The following is a 21,710-nucleotide window of genomic DNA, read 5'->3' on the forward strand; positions in this document are numbered from 1 at the left end:
TCAACCTAGCTTTTCTAAAAGTTGAATCAGCAGTAAAATCTTTTGAGCTGTATCTTTAAACTATCTTTCCAACCATTCTATTTTCTGTTTCCTCTGCCAGGACTATTATTATCCCTGACTGCCTCCACTAGCTTCTGTACAGTTTTCACTTGCTCTTCAATCTGGCTATTTCTCTGCTGTCAAACTAACCTTGCTAAACAATATGTCTTTTTAAAACATTCATGATTTACTCTTGGACATCGAGAGAAGGCAGTCCAAATGCCTTATCTCAGAAAGCCAGTGTCTTTCACAATCTGGCTTTAAGGTCTCGCTTATTAAGCTCCCCCTGTCCAGATCTGGTTATGGTCAGTCAGGGCTACTCACTTCTTTCCTACCCATTCCTTCATCTATCATTGAATGAAATGATTTTTTTCCTCCTAGAATGCCATCTTAGAGGAAAGTCATCAAGAGACTGAAATTAGATCTTCCTGTAACTAGCTGTGCGAATTTGGATAAGTTTATTAATATCTCTGAGCTTCAAAAACTATTTGTAAAATGATGATAAAATTATCTATCCCTTAAGTTTGTAGTAACAATAAATAAATAAGCGATGTTCTTAGCATAATACCTGAGACATAGTATTCCTAATATAAATATTAATCAACTGTATTTCTGTTTCCTTAAGAAAAATATCCTAGATTATCACCACTCTCTCTCTCAGCCTTAGGTTCCAATTTCCCGTTCTCCTAACCGTTTGTATCTCATTATGACTTTTCACATTGAGGCACTCATTATATTAATTGTATTTCCCTATCTAGAACCCAGAAGACACAGTTCCTGTCCTGTGATATTCTTTGGAGGAACACTGTACACTTTTCTTAATTAAGTTTATTGGGGTAACATTGGTTAATACAATTATATTATTTTCAGGTGTAAATTATAATTTGACATCTGTATATTCTATTGTGTGTCTACCACCAAAGTCCAGCAACCATATATTTGATCCCCTTTACCTACTTCACCCTCCCCCTGCCCCCTATATTTGACCCCCTTTACACCATTTACCTCCTCCTCCTCCCCAGCCCCTTATCCTCTGGTAACCACTAGTCTATAGTCCATGTCCATGAGTCTCTGTTTGTTTGTCCTGTTCATTTGTTGCTTTTTGGTTTATATCCCACATATAAGTGATATCGTGTGATTTTCAACTTTTCTATCTGGCTTATTTCACTTAGCATGATTATGTTGAGGTTCATCCATGTTATTGCAAATAGCAGTATTTCCTCCGTACATTTAAATACCTATCTTAAAGATCTGTGATAAGCAATAAAGGAGAATATTTAAGGAAAAGTGTTTTGTAGCTTAAGTACTCTGTAGAAATGAACTGTTATTACCTTTACAGCACTTAACGGTGCTGTGCAGGGTACTGAAGTGCACAATGAAATGATGTCATATGGATCATATGTTAAGCACTGTTTTTATTCTACATCCACATTCTGTTATTATTGATAATGTGGTCCTAGTGAAACATGCTGGTTGTCTTTTTTAAGTTTGTTATATTTTTATTCTATTCTATTGTATATCTACAGATATGAGCCTCCTGAATAATCATACAAAAGAAAAAAAAAGAAAACTAAAACATGCCAAGGATATGCTCACATCCCCTTTACTTCTGTGACATAAGCTAAATTTTGTGGTTTGATAAAGGAAGGGATAAGCTGCAGGATAAAAGGTGGAACATGCTCTCTTGCCCTCTAGACCAGGTCATGGAGCAGAGTTTCCCATTTCAGCAAATTAGAATGTGGCCTGGGAATCATAAAATCAGAAAGGTTTTACTTTTTATTAGCTTTGAAAATAATTTTAGAATACTCTTTCTCAACTATATAGGATTACTACAATGTGGATACATTTCCTCATTTGCATATTTCCCCTTTCTCTGAGAAAAAGCCAAGAATCCCTTAGCCTAGACTCCTCTGATAACCATGAAAGACTCTACCCATTAGCCCTATTTTTCCAAATTTCTTTTGTTGATACTGCTAACTCCAAGAGCTGTATGGTTTCAGCCAGAGCTGAATGACAAATCAGCTGTTACAGAAAGTGTTCTTGCTTTTGCAGCTGTCTAGTTCTTACTGTGCAGATGGTGGATTTATTTTTTTCTTTTACCAGCAATTCTTTTCTTCTCCACATAGGACTGTGATCCTTTGTGATCATGTATGACTCAGTCAGAAGTAGGAACACTCACAGAATTGAAGAGTTTTCAGATGTGTCCAAGTGAAAGGGAACAGGGATTCGGAAATGAGGAATTGCTCTGAAGGCTGTCTGCATACTAAAAAGAGGCTATGACTTCCTTTCCATGAAAAATAGATATTCATAGTTTTATAAAAAGCATCTTTGTACTCAGAAAAGAATTTTGAATCTTGCTTCATTGTGTGTGGTCAGAATAACAGTGAGAATAGTCAAATCCAGAGAAGGTGGATAGGAAGAGTATAGTGCAGAAGAGAAATTCAGATCTTAAAGCTAAGGAATCAAAATAGTTCATTTCTTGCCATGTGTAAATACCTAAATAATCACCTCCATTCTTCAGTTAAGTTTTTGAAAGCATACATCAATATTTATTCATGATCATTTCTAGCATTCTTATTTAATATTTTAATATCAATATTAAATTAATAGCAAAGAATATTTAATATGAATATCTCCTTTTTAATATTTTACATATTAAAATATATACTTACTCTTATCATGTATAATTATATATACATATATATAAGTTATTACACATATACCATTATTTTATCTAAGAAACAGATATCGTTCAATCCAATTGCTTTATTGAATATGCTGTGTATATAGACTATCATAAATTAAACACCTGTTTACACTGAACAAATATTTACTACCACTAATTTTTTTCTACAAAATTTATCCTAGCATATCTATATAGGATAGCATGTTCATAACTGTTCAAAGAACAGCCATAGTTACATTCACTAAAACTGGCTTTTTATTAAGCAATAGCTGAAATTATGAAATCTAGATCATTATGCTAATTACTGCAAAACTTTATTTTCTTCAGCCTTCTTACGTATAATTCTGCATTAAATATTGTGTAATTTGTTTACGTAAAGAGATTCCAAGTAAGCAACTTGAGTAATTTGTTATGGAATGCTATTTCACTCTCAATATTAATTGTAAATTTAAAGTTGGATTAACTGGGTAGCCCAGAAAGGGATCAACGAGACATATGTGATGGATGTTTCTATCATATAAAATTTGATTTTTTACAAAATCAAACGCAGATGTTCATAAGGTAAATGAATTGAATCAGTACCCATGTTATAATTATAAGACAATTGGGTGTGCTCATTTTTCAAATAATTAAAGTACGCAATTTCTTAATCTCACAACTATATATTTATTATAATATGACATTTTCTGATGTGGGCTTACAGGATATTTCCAACAAATATTGCCAACATTCAGCTGTTTCTATAGGTTTGTTTAGGCTTCTTTCAATTTCTCCAGTTACTGTCTTTATTGATAAATAAATTGTCTCATTCTTGTCAAGTAGATACTTCTTCAGGTTGACATCTAAGTTTTTTGTGATATAATTCTAATAGTTTGATAGTTTTCTTTGCTTTCTAGAATGAAAAGATATTCCAAGCCCACTTGGTATGTCAATGGCTTCAGACCATTTTTAAAATTAACTGTGTTGCCTTTTATTGATTTGTACACATTCATTATACATTAAAGAAAAAAGAAAGGCTGTTTTTTATTTGAGTGAGAAATGTTTGTGTTTTATTTTTTATATAGGATTTTTTTCTTTTAATTTATGTCGTATTATTTATCAATCTTTCTTTTATGTCTTATGGATTTTGTATTTTATTTTAAAAGGACTTTTTCTACACCCAAGGTCATATACAAAATTTCTATGTCTTTTTCCATTTCTTGTGTAATCCTATTTCTTATGTTTAAATTATTGATCAATCTGGAATTTGGTACAGGGCTATAGGACATGAGGTAGTAATCAAACTTTATTTTTTTCCAGATGGCAATCCAGTTGTCCAAACACCATTCATTGAATAATCCATCATTTATCCACAGTGCTTTGAAATTCTATCTATATCAGTGTGCATCCTTATACCACATTGGCTCTTTATAATATAGAGCAAGATTTTAAAGTTAACTGTAGAACGATAAAAACAAAAGCAAAATGCTGAATGAAATCAGCATTATATACCATTGGGTTTGATATGAAACACCTAGTTACAAATCTCTTGGATTTGTAAGAGATCAGTTTTCTTTTTATATATGATTATGTCATATATTCAAAGTTAATTTCTCAAAGGCCTTTTGTATTCATTCTTTCCTCTGATTCTCACAACAGTCATGGAAGATGACAGCATAGAAATATTGTTTATGTATACACACACACACACAAGCAATGAAGTTGAGGTTGAAAGAGGTTATAGGACTTGAGTAAGATCAAATCAGAACCTTTTTTATCTCCATTTTGGATTAACTCTCTTTGTAAAACATCTTGACTCTTATTATAATTCTTATTTCTATTCCCATTCTTCTTCTTCCTCTTCCTCCTTCTCTTTTCACTAATTTTTCTGAAGATAGTATCAGAGACCTTATTTTATTTCTGCCATTGAAATGATGGATATCTCTAATATGATTCAACTATTAAAATGTAGTTATTAGATATTAAATAGGTAGTTAATAGGTAGATTAATGAAAAATATTATTCTACTATGTTATATATTACTTGTAGTCACCTGTTCATTTTGGTTTTGTTATTTGTCATTTGACAATTAGAAAGGCTACTTTGCTTAATTTTTATGGGCTTTAAAATGAATAGCATACACCATGCTTCTTAAATTCAATATTGACTAAATACTTGGAACATCGTAGGCTTCTTAAGTATTTGTTGAATTACCCATATATGTATATATACATAATCACAATACCATGAGAATAATTCTATAAGAGATACATAGCATAGTCCATGGGAGAAGTTTTGCCTGGAGAAGTCTTGGAGAATATCAGTAAAGTCATTTTTCAACATCATTTTCCCATTAAGTAGGAATTAGTGATGTAGAGCAAGGAAGATTGAATTCCCTTTTCTTAAAGAGAAAATGTAATCAAAGAGCTCTAGGTATTATCATTTATAGAACTTTTAAAGAAAGTCACACAGATTGTACTGCTAGAGTTTTGATTGGATGGTGGGAGTCATGAAAGAACAAGCCTAAGGTCAAACTGTGAAGGTCCTGAACTGCCATTCTCGAGGTTAGTTTTTATTAAATAACAATGTAGAAGCACAAAAGGTTTTTTCAGAAGATGAACGACATGATTATATTTGAGAAGGTGATGAGGAAGAGGTAGGCAGCAAGGATGATGCTATTTTCTAGTAAAAGCATGACACCATAATCATGGAAGAGGTAGGCAGCAAGGATGATGCTATTTTCTAGTAAAAGCATGACACCATAATCATTAAAATATAAAAAGTACTTGCTTCCAATACTCTTAGTATACCCAGGCATACATATCTGGTTGACAGAGCTATCGGTATAGAATTTAAGAGAATATTGGCATAAAGTGAGAACACTTAGGCTGAGGAGAATAATAGAATACTGAAGTAATAATTGAAGAATACACCAAAGAGGGAGAAAGCTTATTTTGCCTTCAAATATAGGTTTAAGCAAATATTTATTAAAAGTTCAGCACAAGAAAATTGAGTTAGAATTTTACTCAGGTATATTACATATTTTTAAAAGAATTTTGCTAGCATCTGCAAGCTATTTCAGTAATATTAAAGGAAATAAAACATTAGAACATATAATTGAATAAATAATGGAATAAATTTTTTTTAAACTCTTAATGTACATTTTTGAACCCTGATTATGCATTAAGTACCTTATAAAAGATACTCGAACAAGCCCAGCAGCACAAACACATACACCCTTTCCATGACAATGGTATGTAGGATGGGCATTACTGTAAAATGAGTGTGGAACTAGAAGACACTTTCGAGACTTGCAAATCTTCACCCTGCCTCTGATTCCACATCTATAAAAAAAAAAACCAATACTTGTGAACAATATTATTGACCCTCTGTTAATTTATAGGCTTATTTTCGAGATAAAATAACATATGAAAAAATACTTTATAAATTTTGCAATATTATACAAATATAATATATTATTTTTAGAGAAAAAATGTGAAAATAAAAGCAATTAAAATGTAAAACTATTAGTCTTAAAGTCAAAACATTTACTAACAACTTTACTCCCTTTTTTAGTATTTTTTTTCTGTTTGTTTATTCAGTCTTTGGAAAATGTTTCAAATATTTTTAATAAATGTTTTTACTACTTGGCAGAAGAAGAGGAAAATGTGGTATAGTTAATGACATTTAAAATTAATTTGTGATACAGATTATTAAATAGATATTAGATAAAGAATTAAAGTGCATATTTTTTATTCAAGACATTTATCTAAACTTTATCTTTGTTCAATTTTCATTGTTGTATGAGCCTCACGTAGTTTAGTTTTTCTCTAACCATTAGAAATAGCTAATATAATAGATGATTATTTGTTTTGTCTTATAGTATTTGTAATGTGTAGTTTACTTTTGACATCTTTCACAATATCCCAATGGCACTGAGGTCAAGAATGATATTAGTTCACACAGCTGATTTATTAACAGGAAACCCTGATTTCATTTAACTGGCATTACATTCAACACCTGATATGTAATGACTCACACCTATTGAAAATAGCTTACAGTAGGCTTGCTGAGTTCTGAGACCCCTCATCAAGGCCTATAGAGGAAAATTCACCTAGGAATATCTACCATTTATTCTTTACAAACATTTTCTTTCCTCAAAGGCATATGTATCTTCCCACATCTATAACCTAGATGTCCTGCTTTCTCTCAAACACAGGAAGATTTATTGGAAAACTTCTTCATATCATACCGAAATGAAAAGCTGAGCCCACACTGTTAATACTAGCAATGTCTTGTAAATTTAAGCTAAATTACTCAGGCAGAAATTCCAGCTGTTAAAACATAGATAATGAAAAGCCAGTGTAAGTCGTGACCAACATTCTCAATAGGGTTAAACGCCAACGTTACACATGAACCATAAACTTGATTGCTTTGGGGTCATTGACAATGTCATCATGCCTCAAGTTTTCCGGTTGATTTGGTTGCAGAATTCTACTTCATGGAAGCAAATTATATTACTCGCTTTTTAGTATTTTATTGGATTGTGCACTAAATTAAACACCGCATATAAGACCACAATGAACTCTCAGAATAATGTAAGAAACTTCATTCTTGAATTTGTAGTTAATTTTGAAGTTAGCTTTTACTATGCAAAATAAAGCAATAAAAGTTTGAAATTTGACTGCTTTTCATCATAATATTAGTATTATTCAGTCTATGGTAAATGCTCTTTCTTTTTTTACTTCTTTTTAACAACTTCCACATCTCAGTTGTATAAAGTTAAAAAATAATATATTGAGTCCTGAGGCATTAAAAACGAATTGGATTGGTATATCTTTCTATCATATGTAGCTTAACAAGGTAAAGAAAGCCTTGGCTCTAAAATCATGGAACAAAAGATCAAATAAATCATTAAAAACTACCATCAAGTTAGTTGTTAGAAAAAAGAAAAAAAGTCTTTACTCTCAATTCTGTATAGAAGTTTCATTTCCATATACCACTGTATCAAGAGAATATCTTTTACTCATGAAAAAAAAAAATCAGTCATGTGAGAAAAGGGAAACCTTAGCTAATAAATGTTTGTACCTCCATGTCATACCTCTAATATAACTTCAAATTATATCATGTCATCAATAAGGTCTTGGGGGATAAAATAAATCATCTTTATAATTCTCCAATTTTATTTTTAATAACTGCCATGAGATATTAAATTATGTCATATTCATCCTAAACTTTAATATATTAATCCAGGCAAGAGTCCATCATAAATTATAAAAGTACATATAAAAATACATCATCTTCATTGAATAGTTGGAGAAATTAAGGACAAATCTATTCTTCCTTTAGTAATGGTAGCAATGTAGTCAATTTCATTAAAGGCAATGGCAGTCAAAATATGGAGAAAAGAGAACCATGCTCCAAGAAAGCACGCACAACATAGCATACCATAATAATTTATACACATTGTCTAGTTCAAACCAAAATACCTAACAACTGCTATGTTTTGTGAGTTGTTTTAGTTCTATAAGAAAATAGGCAAGGCCATGCAAGAAAGGAGATAAGAAAACAATTTGTTTTTGGAAAGGTAGTATTTATTCAAACAGCATAAACAGTTGCACATTTATGTGCCAGCTATTTTATTTGATATAGGTGATCAAAGATAAATGTAACATGGGCAATTTTCTCAAGAAACCCCACATACCGGTAGAGAAGAGAATCAAACAGACGATTAGAATACAAAGAAGCAAATGATATAAAAAAGGGATTCTTGTTATACTATGGGAAGAACCAAAGGGAAAAAGTAGTTGATACTAGGTCAGGCGAAGGGGCCAGATCAGGATTCCTGGGGGTGATAAAGTCTATGCTGAAATTTTATTATATGAGCATTATTATTCTAAACACATTGATAATCCCAAGTAAGAGAAACCTGCAAATAGTTCAGAATGGTTTATACACAGATGGTAAGAGCAGCATTTTAGAGATAAAAAAAGTCCTACGTTTAAAATCTCTTATATGAAATCCTAAGGACTTTAGATTTTGTTCTATTGAAGCTATGGGAAGTCAATGAAAGATTCGCAGCAGAAAAATAATAAGAGAAAATTCACATTTCAGGAGGAACTCTTTGACAGCAGGGTAGGGAATTAATGGCTGAGGCCGGGGAGACTGCTCAGGAGGCTGGTGTTAAAATTAAGGTGATAAGTGGTAAAGGAGTGAATACAGTAAGTGCCAGGAATCAGGCAACAATGTTGAATATTGCTAAAAGAAGTGCTTACGAAAAAAGAGAGAAAAGTCTATTTGAAATAATTTCATGAGAACAGTAAAGTGATTGGTTTGGGGGCTTTGCTTTGTTTACAACTGTGTTTCTCATTCTAGGGCCAGGCCCTGACATACAAGAAACATTAATTTAAAAAAAAAAAAACATAAATAATGTAAACCTATTTTCTCTATCAAACATAAGGTGTGAGACTGTCTTCTGAGTATTGAGAGAGATCATAAGTTAGGGTGCTTGAGTAAATAGCTGCTCGAAGAAATTGTAAATAGACATAACCAGGGAAACATATACATTTCTTGGCAATTTTGAAGGAGATCGATAGTATCGTTTTATATTTTGGGATGATTTTCTCTAGCAGTTATTAGTATCCTACTTTTAACAATGGGAAAGACAGACACATGGATGATAGATTATGGGATAAAGGAGTTGAAGGCTAAGGGGAAGAAGGGAGAAGGGACTTTTATATTTTGAAAAAAAATAAAAGGGTCTCAACTCCGGAAGTTTGAATGAAGTCAAAAATATTTATAGTGTTATGAATAATTATGTAGAGGAGTTGAAGGGTGAAAGGCCGTGGGTAATCAACAAAATTTTCAAGCTTATTACTTGTCCTTCAATTTATGCAGTATTTTCTTATGCAAGTTTTTTTTTTTTATACAGGGTAAATATTACCCTCCCGCATTTATGCAGACTTTTTATATATGATTTCCATTTATGCAGTCTTATTTTATATAATTCTTTCATTTTCATTTCCATTATTGACAATTACTCTTTCTAGAAAACAATAGCTTAACTCAGCAATGTATAAAGAACTAATACTAACACACAATTATTAATGATCTCTTCATCATTGGATGGCAAATAAAAAAGCATGGGTGATTACTGATGTTTTTCGGAATTGGTTTTACAAATGTTTTGTTATAGAAGCTGAAAATTAAATGAAAGAAAAATATCTTCCTTTTAAAATACTTTTACTTTTAGATAATTCACCTGGTCATCCATACAATTTAGAACATTTAAATATAAAAGTTGCATATTTGCCACCAAATATAACTTCCTTGATCCATACTTTAGATCAAGGCATTATTTCCACCTTTAAGATTAATTATATTAAAAGCAGTTTTAATGATATTTTTAATAAACTTGAAGATAATGAATCACAGTTACAGAGCCTGGAATAAATATACAATTTTAAGTTGTATCAATAATATTGCTTTAGCTTTGAATGATATAAAGCCATGAACTTAAAATCTTTCTGGAAAGCGATATGGCCAGAAGTAGTTGTACCAAGGAATATGGTTCAAATAATTGAAGAAGGATTAAATGGCATTATTAATTTGTTAAATAAATTTTAGGAAGAAGGCTCTGACAATTTGAATGTAGATGATATTAATGAATTACTGGTTGATCACAAATTAACTGATAATGAATTAATTCATTTAATGTCTAAAGCCCATTCTGCCCAAGAATATGGCAGCGACCTTGAATCAGTTTCATTCACTGCAGAAAACATTTACAGAGCTCTTCAATGGCCACAAAACTGGACACTGAAATTCTAGATATTGATCCAAACATCTAACGAGCCTTAAAATTTCAAACCGATTTTTAAAAATGTTGCAATGAATATTAAAGAATTTTTGAAAACCTAGCAAAAGATGGGGTTAAAAAAAAGATCATCCAAAAACATAAACACAAATAATGAAAACAAAGTAGTACTTCTAAATATTTTGAGCAGTGAAGACAATGACTTTGTGCCAATTAAAAAGAGAAGGTTGATCATTTTGGATTACAGTACAGACACCAAAAGTGAATAAATTTATTTTGATTTTTCTGAATTTTCATTAGCATTTTTTGTGAAAATATGAGAAATAAATATTTGTATTACTTACGTCATCCTATTTCTTTAGTATTTTTTTGTACTGGTGGACTTTTTTTATGTGTCTTTCTTCCACACAAATAGAAAACACGTGGAAAGGATAATCCATGTAAATCAAGGGGTGGATGTATTCCATATTTGAAGAGTTACACTGAATGATGAGGTCTATGGCAGGGCCTTGGTGTTGTGGCTCAAAAGGAATGGCCCTGAAGATCATTCCCACTGAGGTGATAGGAACCATGAGGTTAGATTGTGGAATGGGCACATGGACATTGAAACTATCCTTCATAAAGGTGGATTTTGGATGCAGAAGAACCCTGTGAAGGTGGATGTGATTGTGAAGGTGGCGATATGGATGTCAGTGGATGATAGAAATTGAAAGGATTGCATAGATGAATGGCATAAGTCTTGATAAGAATGGTTGATGTCTAGTAGTTTAGAATTTGGATGGAGGAAACCTGAATTATATTAGTATTGCCTTGTAAAATGTAGATAGTGGGAGAAAAGGGACTTACCATTGAAAAGGTCTTAAGCAAGAAGCAGAACATACATAGGACCTGTATTAGCTATGGCTGTTGTAACAAATTAACAAAAATTTAGTGGCTTAAAACAATACACTTTTTTTTTTAATCTATAGTTTTATAGATGACAAGTCTGAAATGATTCTCACTGGACTAAAATCAGCAGGGCCACATTCCTGATTACCTTGTCTTTTCCAGCTTCTAGAGACCATCCACATTTCTTGACTCATGGCCTCATTACTCCATCTTCAAAGCCAGCAATGAATGGCAGGTGTTGTCTCCTTCACACTGCATCGCTTTAGTTGGTTCTCTGCAATCATCATCACATCTTCTCTGACTTTTTTTAAAGACTCAAGTGATTGCATTGGGCCCACTTGGATAATTCAGGATAATCTCGCCATCTAGAGGCATTTAATCACATCTGCAAACTCCTTTCGACATGGTAAGGGTAAGATATTCAGAGGTTCTAGAGATTAGGATGAAGACATCTGTGAGGCTCTATAATTTTGCCTAGTATGAGAGCTCCAACTCAATTAAGGCAAAGAGGTGTTGAAGCATGTTGCAAATTGAGTGTGGTCTTAGGAATTTACTTACCATGAAATAAGGATTTCAGAATGCCTGGTAAAAAAGGTTTGGGAGGAGCATCAAAATTGATTCATAATTATGCTTTTAGTGTTCATATTATCTCTAATAGAAATTACCTTTTCAAACTTGTTCATGTTTCTTGATTTATTCAGTGGAAATTTTAGGTTAAAAATGGGAATTTTCAGTATGTTTATTAAAAAAGCAAAACTTTTCTAGGTTTAATTAGCCTTAACCATAGACAAATTAAAAAAAAAATTCATAAAGCACTGATTTGGTAAGTGAAAGATAATTTCATATTCTTATTCTGGCATTGACTTCTGTTGTTTAACTGCTCTGAGGTGTTGTAAATATGCTTTAAGGTTATGATTGCACATAATGTGCTCAGTTGAAATTTATTAAGGCCACTCACTCATGTGTCACAGAAAACAGTTGCGATGAAGCTATTACTTCAACACAATCATAACAATGTAAAGTTGCATATAATTGTAGCCATACTTACTCTCACAAGTCAAAAAAAAGCCAAATTTTTATTAGCTTTTACTATCAAATATTATTTTAGTAATAATAGCATAATAGCCTTTGTTTAAAAAAAACTGTGCAACATATTTTTGTTACAACTACAATATTGTAATCCTGATTTTTAAATAAAGTAAAAAGCAGGGTTACAATATTACTGTTTTTAAAGCATACGGTGATTCAAATAAAGAATATTGATAGCACTTGTATTACACTGCTGAGGAAAGATATTCTGATTAATAAAAAGAAATGTAGAACTTATATTGTTATAAATACTGTAGTCTTTAAAATAAAAATTACAAGTCTTCAAATTTAAGATGTGTTACACTCTATAATCTAATATGACATTGTCTTCCATTTCTGTATTATTTAACTCCTGGAGTAGTATTAACCAGTTATTATGTATGGATGAGATGACTGTATTCTCTAGAGATATGGACCTTTCTTCTCTAAGTACAGAAAGATAATGATGCTTATATAAAGCAGGGATGTTCCAATAGTTCACCTTTTTTTTAAATTAAAAATTAATTAAATCAGAAACTGCAGGACACATGCATTTTTTCAGTATTATTGAGGTGTAATTGACAAATAAAATTGTTAGATATTGAAAGAGTACATCATGATTTGATATATATACTTTAAGAACATATGCATTTTTAAATTAAATAATAAATATGTCTATCTTGTAAGCTATTGAAAAATATTTTTTTTAATAATGATGTAAAAATCAGGCAAAAGTTTAATTTGTTCATTGTTTTAAATGATTTCGTTGAGGTGGTTTTAGACATTAATCAAATAAATGAGATATAAATATTTGAAGTCTTCTGGGGGAAAGTGGAAAGGTCTTCAATCAAACACATCTAAGTTTGGACCTGAGGCACAGATCTCCGAGGATGTGTATATTTTCAATATTCAATGATTATGTATTCTCAGAATCAAACTGGAGGTTTCATAAAGGCATATGTTCTTTCACGGACTCAAATAGATTTACATATTGATCAGAATTGCGTCTCATACATAACTAAAAATTCCAGCATGATTCTGAATCCACCTAATTTTTTTCAAAATGTTAGGATTATAGGCTATACAAATATAGTTTCCTATTGATTTAGTCTACTTCTCTTGAAAGTTGAGTACACTAATATATCAGATATTTGATATTCTTAAATGCATAATGAAATTCACAAATCAACAGTAGCCTCAAGAGCCTAGATTATGACTTACATTTATGAAAATCTGTGACTATTCTAAAAAATCGACTTCATTTACTTCATCTGATTCTGTGATTTTTCAAAATCTGAGATCCTCTTGAACTTAGAATTCTTACAGTTTGCATTTTTTATCTGTTTCACCCACTTCATGGTTTAAATTTAAATGAATTTATTGTACTTGAGTAAATAAGCAATGTACTTCTTTTTCTCTTGCAGTTTCAATATTTGTGTTTAAGTGTCTAGTTGTAACCATTAGATAAATCAACTTCAGCAGTCATTAAAGATAAAAAATTGATTATCACAGAATTTTGAAGCTATAGGAAGTCGTGATTTAAGAAAACAATTCTACTAAGAAGTAGATCTTCAAAGTTCTCATAACAAGAAAGAAATGTTTTATTACAATGTATGGTGATGAATATTAACTAGACTTACTGCAGTGATCCTTTGCAATATACACAAATATTGAAACATGATGTTTCACACCTAAAACTAATCTTATGTGTCAATTATACTCAATTAAAAAATAAAAACTAAAAATTAGAAGAAAAATTTAAACAGCACAAGAGCATACAGTGAAAAGTGAATTCTTCCTGCCGGAAAAAAAAAAAAAAAGAGTTCAGTATATCTCTTTGACAGCTTTCTATGACCACGTATTTGGACATTTGACTATATAAAACATATAATATGTATACTTTACCTATTTTTAAAAATATTTTATAAAGTGTTAGTGACTAAAGGAGCAAACGACTATTATATTCATAGACTTGATTACTTCCTCCTTTATATGATGCTATGGATCTGCTTACAAATTTAGATGAAACCCCTTCAGCATAGGTATTATTAGTTGACTAGACCAATAATTCTAACTCATTTTAAAAAATGTTTTCTCGTCATGTCATTGTAAATTTTTCATCTGTGGGAAGTGAACACAAAAATGTCTCAAATGATTTACTGGTATTCTTACTCTCTACTAATTTGTGTAAAGTGTCTAAATAGGTAAAACTTGTTTTGCTTAAAATATGAGTTTAATCACACTCTGGGTCAGGAGAACACATTTGTTCTATAGGCTAAGGTTCAATTTCAAGGGTAAGACTGGAAAGTTATATGAGTCAGGTGAACTCTACTTTCACCAAGAAGGTTTGGAAAGGCAGAATCAGAATGGTGATTTTAGGATATCATGGAGAGAAATAAGAAAGTATGTCAAGTAAGAATGGCAATACAGAATAGAAAAGATAAAGTGGAGTAACCGAAGAAACTAGGAAAGTCAAGATCAAGTTCAAGAGAAGTGCATGAAACTCTCAGAGGTTACTCAGGACTTTAGGATTCATGATTTACAGGTGGGCAATGCTACTCATATATGCCACAATGAGCAGGATCAGCAATATTCTATTGCAAAGTATAGCTGACCCTTAAACAACACTGGTTTGAACTGCACTAGTCCAGTATATACAGGTTTGTTTTTTTTTTTTTAAATCAAGTTTCAACTGAATTTTTGATATGTGGCTAGGAATCTGTGGATACAGAAAGCTGACTATAGCTATACATGGATTTTCAACTGTATGGGGAATGGGCGCCACTGACACCATGTTGTTCAAGGATCAACTGTAGATTTTTTCGATCAAATTTTGATATTGATTTTTATTGTCACTTTTCCAAGATAACTGTTTCTTATCCAAACCATTTATAATATACTTAATGGAGATTAGTTATAAAAATATCAGTTTAATTAGAATTTTGAAGTCTAAGAATATTTCGAGAAATTTCTGTGGTTCTGTGCTTGCAGTAGGAACCAAGTAGTAGTTTTTCATAGAAATGTTTATTTTCAATATCTCATTTGTGTAAAGCCAGACTGAAATATTGCTCATAATATGACATTTATTTATACATATATAGTCAAGTAATTATGCAGTAATCATTATCTAAATTATTAAATATTAGATGTCTATACAAGAATATAGACATCTAATATGAAGAATAAAATGATTGGAAATAAATATTGCCAATTATTTATGAATTTTCTTTTAAAATTATTCAAAAATTCAATAATAGTCTTGTGAAACGAAAGCCCATTTCCATGTTTATCATTTTACTTTTTTTCCAGCAAGTTTCAATTCCTTCAGTATTTTTTTTTTTAATAGCAGAAAGGAAAAGTGTTATTATAAGGGAAGATACACTTCCAGACGTGGAGGCGGGCCTGAGCAAGAGAAGCATAGCTTCTCTTGCAGTTTCAATATTTGTGTTTAAGGTGTCTAGTTGTAACCATTAGATAAATCAACTTCATCAGTCAGAATCAGTTAGAATATTTAACTGACACATCTTAGAATAGCAAATACTGTCTGATCAAGTGAGAAAAATTGCTAATTTCATTGATTCATTACCTGCATAGTTTGGGAGGAGTGAGAAACCCATATAGGCCTGCAAAACCTATGTATTTATTCATAAAATCCAGTTTGTTCCTAAATAACTTGACATTACTCTCTGATACCCTATTTACAATATAGATTTTATAAATAATTAAGGTTAATATATTTATTTGAGTAATTCTTATTAAAAATTGGTACATACATAACGGTATTTTTGATTTTCTTTCAAGGATCCCCTGTTTCACCTGGAATCGCACAGATCTGAGAGAGGAAGGGGCAGGTGTCCTTTTGATCCCAGCTCTTCCTTCATCTCCACTTTAATTGGTAATTATTGCTGCCTCAGACATCAGGTGGCAGTCATATTAATTTTGAAACTTTAGTTACATTCTTTTGGTATTTATATATGTTGCTTTGTTATATCTATTGATTTGCACTGGGAGTGATGATATTAAATTTCAAGCCATGCTAACATGAGCCAGTTTGACTCTAAAATAGATGCAAATGCTATGAAGTGTGCATGTTATCACAAATTATCACTTAATACCTGGTATGAGACATTTCCTATTGTGCTATTTATTATTTACAAAATGCATTGTGTGAATATTTTATGAAAATTTGCCATTTATTATTTACAAAATGCATTGTGTGAATATTTTATGAAAATTTAGCTAGAGAAACGAAACTATTTTAGCATCTTTTAATTCTTTGTTTTAGTTATTCTATAATTTTAGGGGAACTTTATTCTCTAGCCTTAGTAGAATTCAACAGAAAGTCATTCCAATTGAGAACTTCGAAGTTATTTACCTAAATTCTTATTAATCTAGAATGTAAACTGTAGAAGTCAGGCAGCTCCAATTACCACGAAGTGTTCACACTGGAATAAAAAAATAAGCTGGCCATGTCTGGTCTACATTTCAGTTTGATTCAGTTCAATTAGACGAAGTGCCTGAGAACCTTCCTTAAGACACAACACAAAACTTTCTCTTTTATACTATCTGGGGTTGAAAAATGGCACAGTTGTTTAAGTACTGCAGCCCTGTGAGAGTACAGACAGATGGCTGAGTTCCCAAGTACAAGACTGACGAGAATGATCCCTGACACCTAACACAGGTGTTGTTAGGGATCATTCTGTTTTCTCAGTGTTGAGAGGTTCTGCTATAGGTACAGTACAATGTACAAGTTTCTATTATTAGATTTGCAACACTTAGTTATATGCTAGTATTAGGTCACCCTGTTTTCAGAAAATGAAAAAGTGTTAAAAAAAAGTAGCAATTTTCTATTTTAAATAAATGGTGAAAACTTAAAACTCTCCACTGATGATTAATCAAAATATCTTATGCTTGATTTAAAGTTGATATAGATGTCCCTGTGTATTCTAGAGACTGTATGTCTGTATGTTCACTGAACATATATATATGTATATACATGTATATATATATGTGTGTGTGTATATACATATGCGTATATATAGAGAGAGAGCGCATAGATCTTATGTTAGTTTTAATTGATAGGAAAAGTTTGATTTTCTTCAGTTTCACAATTTGAAAGAGCTGTAAGATGAGAATATCACATAGTAAGTTCTTCAAGGACTTGAATAAAGAGATATAATATCTTTAAAGAATATAAAATTTTAAAGAAAAATATATTTTCAAGATATCCTGAGTTTCTCTGCTAACCTCCATGTGTATGTGTGTGGGTGCATATGTGTGTGGTATGTAAACAGCATATGAGGCAAATTTTTAATATGGGAATAGTATTGCCTAATATAGACTTAGTAGGAATCAAAACCTTAGGAATGACCCTTTTAGTGAATGCCAGATCCATAAATGTTAGAAATCTCTAGTAGATTGCAGCATATGGATTAATATACATGCATTTGATAGACTCATACAATTTTTTTCCTAATGTTTTTAGTGATTTTTGAGCTGCATATATTTAAGATTTGAATATGTCTGGATGAAAGAGACTTTCTTATCTTTATTTTACTATACAATACCTTATACAGAAAAGGACTCCAGTAAATATTGACTAAGTTTCCTAAATAAGTGAACAAACAAAACAAATTTTAGAATATTATTTATAAGATTATTACAAATGGTATTGAAAGTCAAAAAATTCCACAGTAAATGTTGCTTTTATATGAAATCCTAAGAAGATTTGATTATCATTTATTTTTAATGTTTCATTTAAATCGTTAAAAGTGATTTCTTTTGCCACCCTGCCACTCACCACTCAGACTCCCTGGAGCTTGTTTATTCATGAAACCAGAAATTTGAAACTGAATTTTTTAAGAGGGGAAATAATACTGGAGGGACATTTCCAAGTGTGTTTCATTGAACTTCCAAATCGAATTACACTCTGCTGAAATGTGAAGTGCTTGCCATCTGGGTGGCTGTTTCACTTATTCAGAAGAGAAATCAAATCATAAGAGCCCTCCAAGTTAAACACAAAAGTTATAGAATAATCCCTCCAAAGAGAAGAAATAAAAATACAATTCTTCACATTTATCCACTAGCTTTCATCTCAAAGTACCTTTGAGAGATCATTCACTGACTGTAGAAATGCAGCAGCCACTGGGATGGAAACCTGATAACCTATGTGAGCCAGCAACTCTTTAAAAGAGAGGAAGTAGAAATAATTTACCCAAATGAAAAAGCAATAGGAATTTGGGTTGGAAAAAAGGAGCTACCTGAGTTGGAATTTGGCAAGCTCAGCGTAGCTTACTCTGACAGGGAAAGAATGCATTAATGTGGTATTTTATGACCACACATGTTTTCTGCTGATGGGTTAGGACAAGACTCCAGCACAAAGATGACCATCTTTAAACCATTGCTCCTTCTTTGTTTCTTTGTTAATTATAGGTCACATTCAACATTTAGTGCCTGTTCACATTAAGATACACTTTCATGATAAAAACTTAAATTTGTAACAAAACTCATAAAACTAATGAGGCTCCCCTCGCCCCCCCCAAAATGTGCTTGCAAATCAGAGAATTTCTTATAATTTCTTAACCTCAGAAATTATTCATTTCAGCTACCTTAAATTCAGTTGACATGGAGTAAAAGCTTATTGAAAAATTGAATAAAGAATGAAGATTATTTGCAAGTTAAATATATTTTAATTACATTTGTGATTTAATTTAGAAATAAAATATTAATAACTTGTAATGATTCTATCTGAGAAAGAACTTAAAGAATAAAACAGGCTCCTTATTGAGCTATGTTCTGTACATTCAGAAACCAATCAAAATGCAATTATCTATTAATTAGTCTTACTCTTCAAATGTCAAGTGATAATAACATTATTTGGGGGGCATGTAGGTTCATATCTCAACAATAATATTTCTACATGTTTAGCCACATTTCCCCCCATTATGATTACTAATATATTAAAAGTGGTCTTAAATATATAAGATATTACAAGCTAGTTTTAAAAAGTTTGTTGAAACAATGAATTATTTAGTAAAATGAATTGCTGCATTACTGCCGATACCTTTCAAGTTATCCAAAATTACTTACTACTTATCTTGCCACTAAGTTAGTGAGTTTGGTGACTGGCCAAATAAAAATTCAAGAAACATTTTCTGTATGTTATATGTCATTTTATTCAGAAAAGGAAAATGACAGCTGACTCTTTTTCATCAGTTATATCTGATATATAATTGTAACTTTCTCTTTACAAAGTTGATAACACCTTCAGTAAGTTCAGGATTTCCCTTATAATTTGCTACTTTTTAATGTTTCATTTGACCCAAATTTGTATTATCAGTTCTAGGTGTAATATAATACCTACCATACCTGAAGTGTCTAAGGTATGCTAACATTCACGTTACATATTATTAGTGTTTGCGAGAAAACCACTCTGATTTGTCATGTACTTTTTCACACTTTGCTTTGAAATTGTGAGCTTTGTTATTTTTAGGATATTTCTCAAGTTAAAGACAATAAAATTTATTTCAACAAATAAGAGATTCATAATAATGAGATCTTTGCGAATATATCTTCTCATGACAAATTCTGTGAATTACAGGTCGATGTTGATAAAATGAGAGGGAGTTGGAATACATGCAGGAAAAAGTTAAATATTTCAAGCTCTTAATAACATTAAAAATTTTTGAATAAATGTTTCTTTTTGATTAACTACATTCAGAGCAGAGTTATGAATGAATAGTTCTCACACAAAATAGGACTTAATAATATTAGAAAAATAAATTAAAAACTCTAAATGAAGGTAAAATATATGCCTTTATAATTACAATAGCTATAAATATAACAAGTAAATGTCTAGCCTGTTTCTTGAATTTATCCCAAATGTAGAAACGTAGACTTAAAGTTACTCCCTTATCACATTTCTGTTCCTAAAGAATATCTGTAATTTCTTATCCAAGACTAATATTCTCTCACATTGGGCAGAATGCCAATTATCCACATCCTTAATGCTGCTTCTAGCCATAACTATTGGTCTCTAAGGAGCTATTCGAATACTTTGCTTATGGTTTCATTAAAACAAAAGAAAACAAAAGAAAACTTTAAAAGATAGAAGAAAAGAGTTTTACTCTTCAATTCCCCATCGACGTTCTCTACTTTAGGAATCTGGTTTGACCACACCAGTATCCATGTCACTGATTTGCCACCAAGAAAACTCAGAATACCTCCAAGGGTCCCAGCAGATGCAAGTAAACAGGTTCAAAACACATTTTCTGTAATTCAAAACTTCAATTAGAGTTTGTATTGTAAAAAAGGAGTTATATAGAAAAGTATGTTAAATATGCATTTCGACTTGGAATTATTACAATGGATTTGTTTTTGTATGTTGCCAAAAGTCAAATGATTATCTTATTTCTTTCATATAAGCAATTTAGTGTAGACACAGTCTTCTGGGGCTGAAACTATTGGGAAGAAGTACTAGAAAAAAATATGTCCCAGTGTTCATGAATTAAAATGATTAAATAACAAGGAATCTTAAGGAGCAAGATTTCAAAGAATTCTAATTCACACAAATGCCTAATAGTTTTTCTTTCTTTTGATATTCCTCTCTGAGGCAGTTTGAAGAATCTTATCCTGAGTTCTTGTTATTGCATTTTATAGCTCTTTAATTTAAATATCTAAAAAGAATTTTAGATTTATCCATTTATTAATTCATTATACCATTCACTGATTCAATAAATGTTTATTGAGCATTTTCTGTATTCCAGACACAGTGAAAGATACTGAGGACAAAAGAATATAGAAAACACACCAAAAGTCTAAATTCTAGTGAGGCATAATGTCAAACACATAAGGTGTCAATTAAAATATAATAGGATGAGTGATATCATAGAAATAGGCACAAGGCATGTGTGGTACTAGGCACCATAAAACTAATGAAAGTTTGGTCAGGGAAGGCTTCATGGAGAAAGTGGGAAATAGCCGGGTAAACTGAATATGAAGTGGGAAAAAAGGTGAAGAATTCCAGGCAAAAAAAGAAAAAAGTCCAACAGATAGAATATAAAAGCTTGGCAGGCTCAAGAAATCACATGTAGGTCTCTCTGATTCTATGGTTACTGAGACCATGAGATGTACAGTTTTGCCAAGGTCAAATAGCAGATTTTGAGCTGTGGGTTTAGTTTGCCAGATTTCCATTGCAAAACTATTCCCACTATTCTTGTATCTGTACATAGAGAC

The 21,710-nt window shown here is 31.4% G+C and overlaps 1 protein-coding gene across 1 annotated transcript in view; it reads left to right on the plus strand.

The window, feature by feature from the left end:
- SEMA3E (semaphorin 3E) overlaps window positions 1–21,710 on the plus strand; it is a 234,294-nt gene that overhangs the window by 171,325 nt on the left and 41,259 nt on the right. Inside the window, exon 5 of the mRNA XM_006925735.2 lies at window positions 16,278–16,371. Coding sequence (XP_006925797.2) covers window positions 16,278–16,371 — 94 coding nt within the window. The remainder of the gene's footprint in view (window positions 1–16,277; window positions 16,372–21,710) is intronic.

This window comes from Pteropus alecto, unplaced genomic scaffold (genome assembly GCF_000325575.1).
Source record: "Pteropus alecto unplaced genomic scaffold, ASM32557v1 scaffold69, whole genome shotgun sequence".
Lineage (NCBI taxonomy): Eukaryota > Metazoa > Chordata > Mammalia > Chiroptera > Pteropodidae > Pteropus > Pteropus alecto.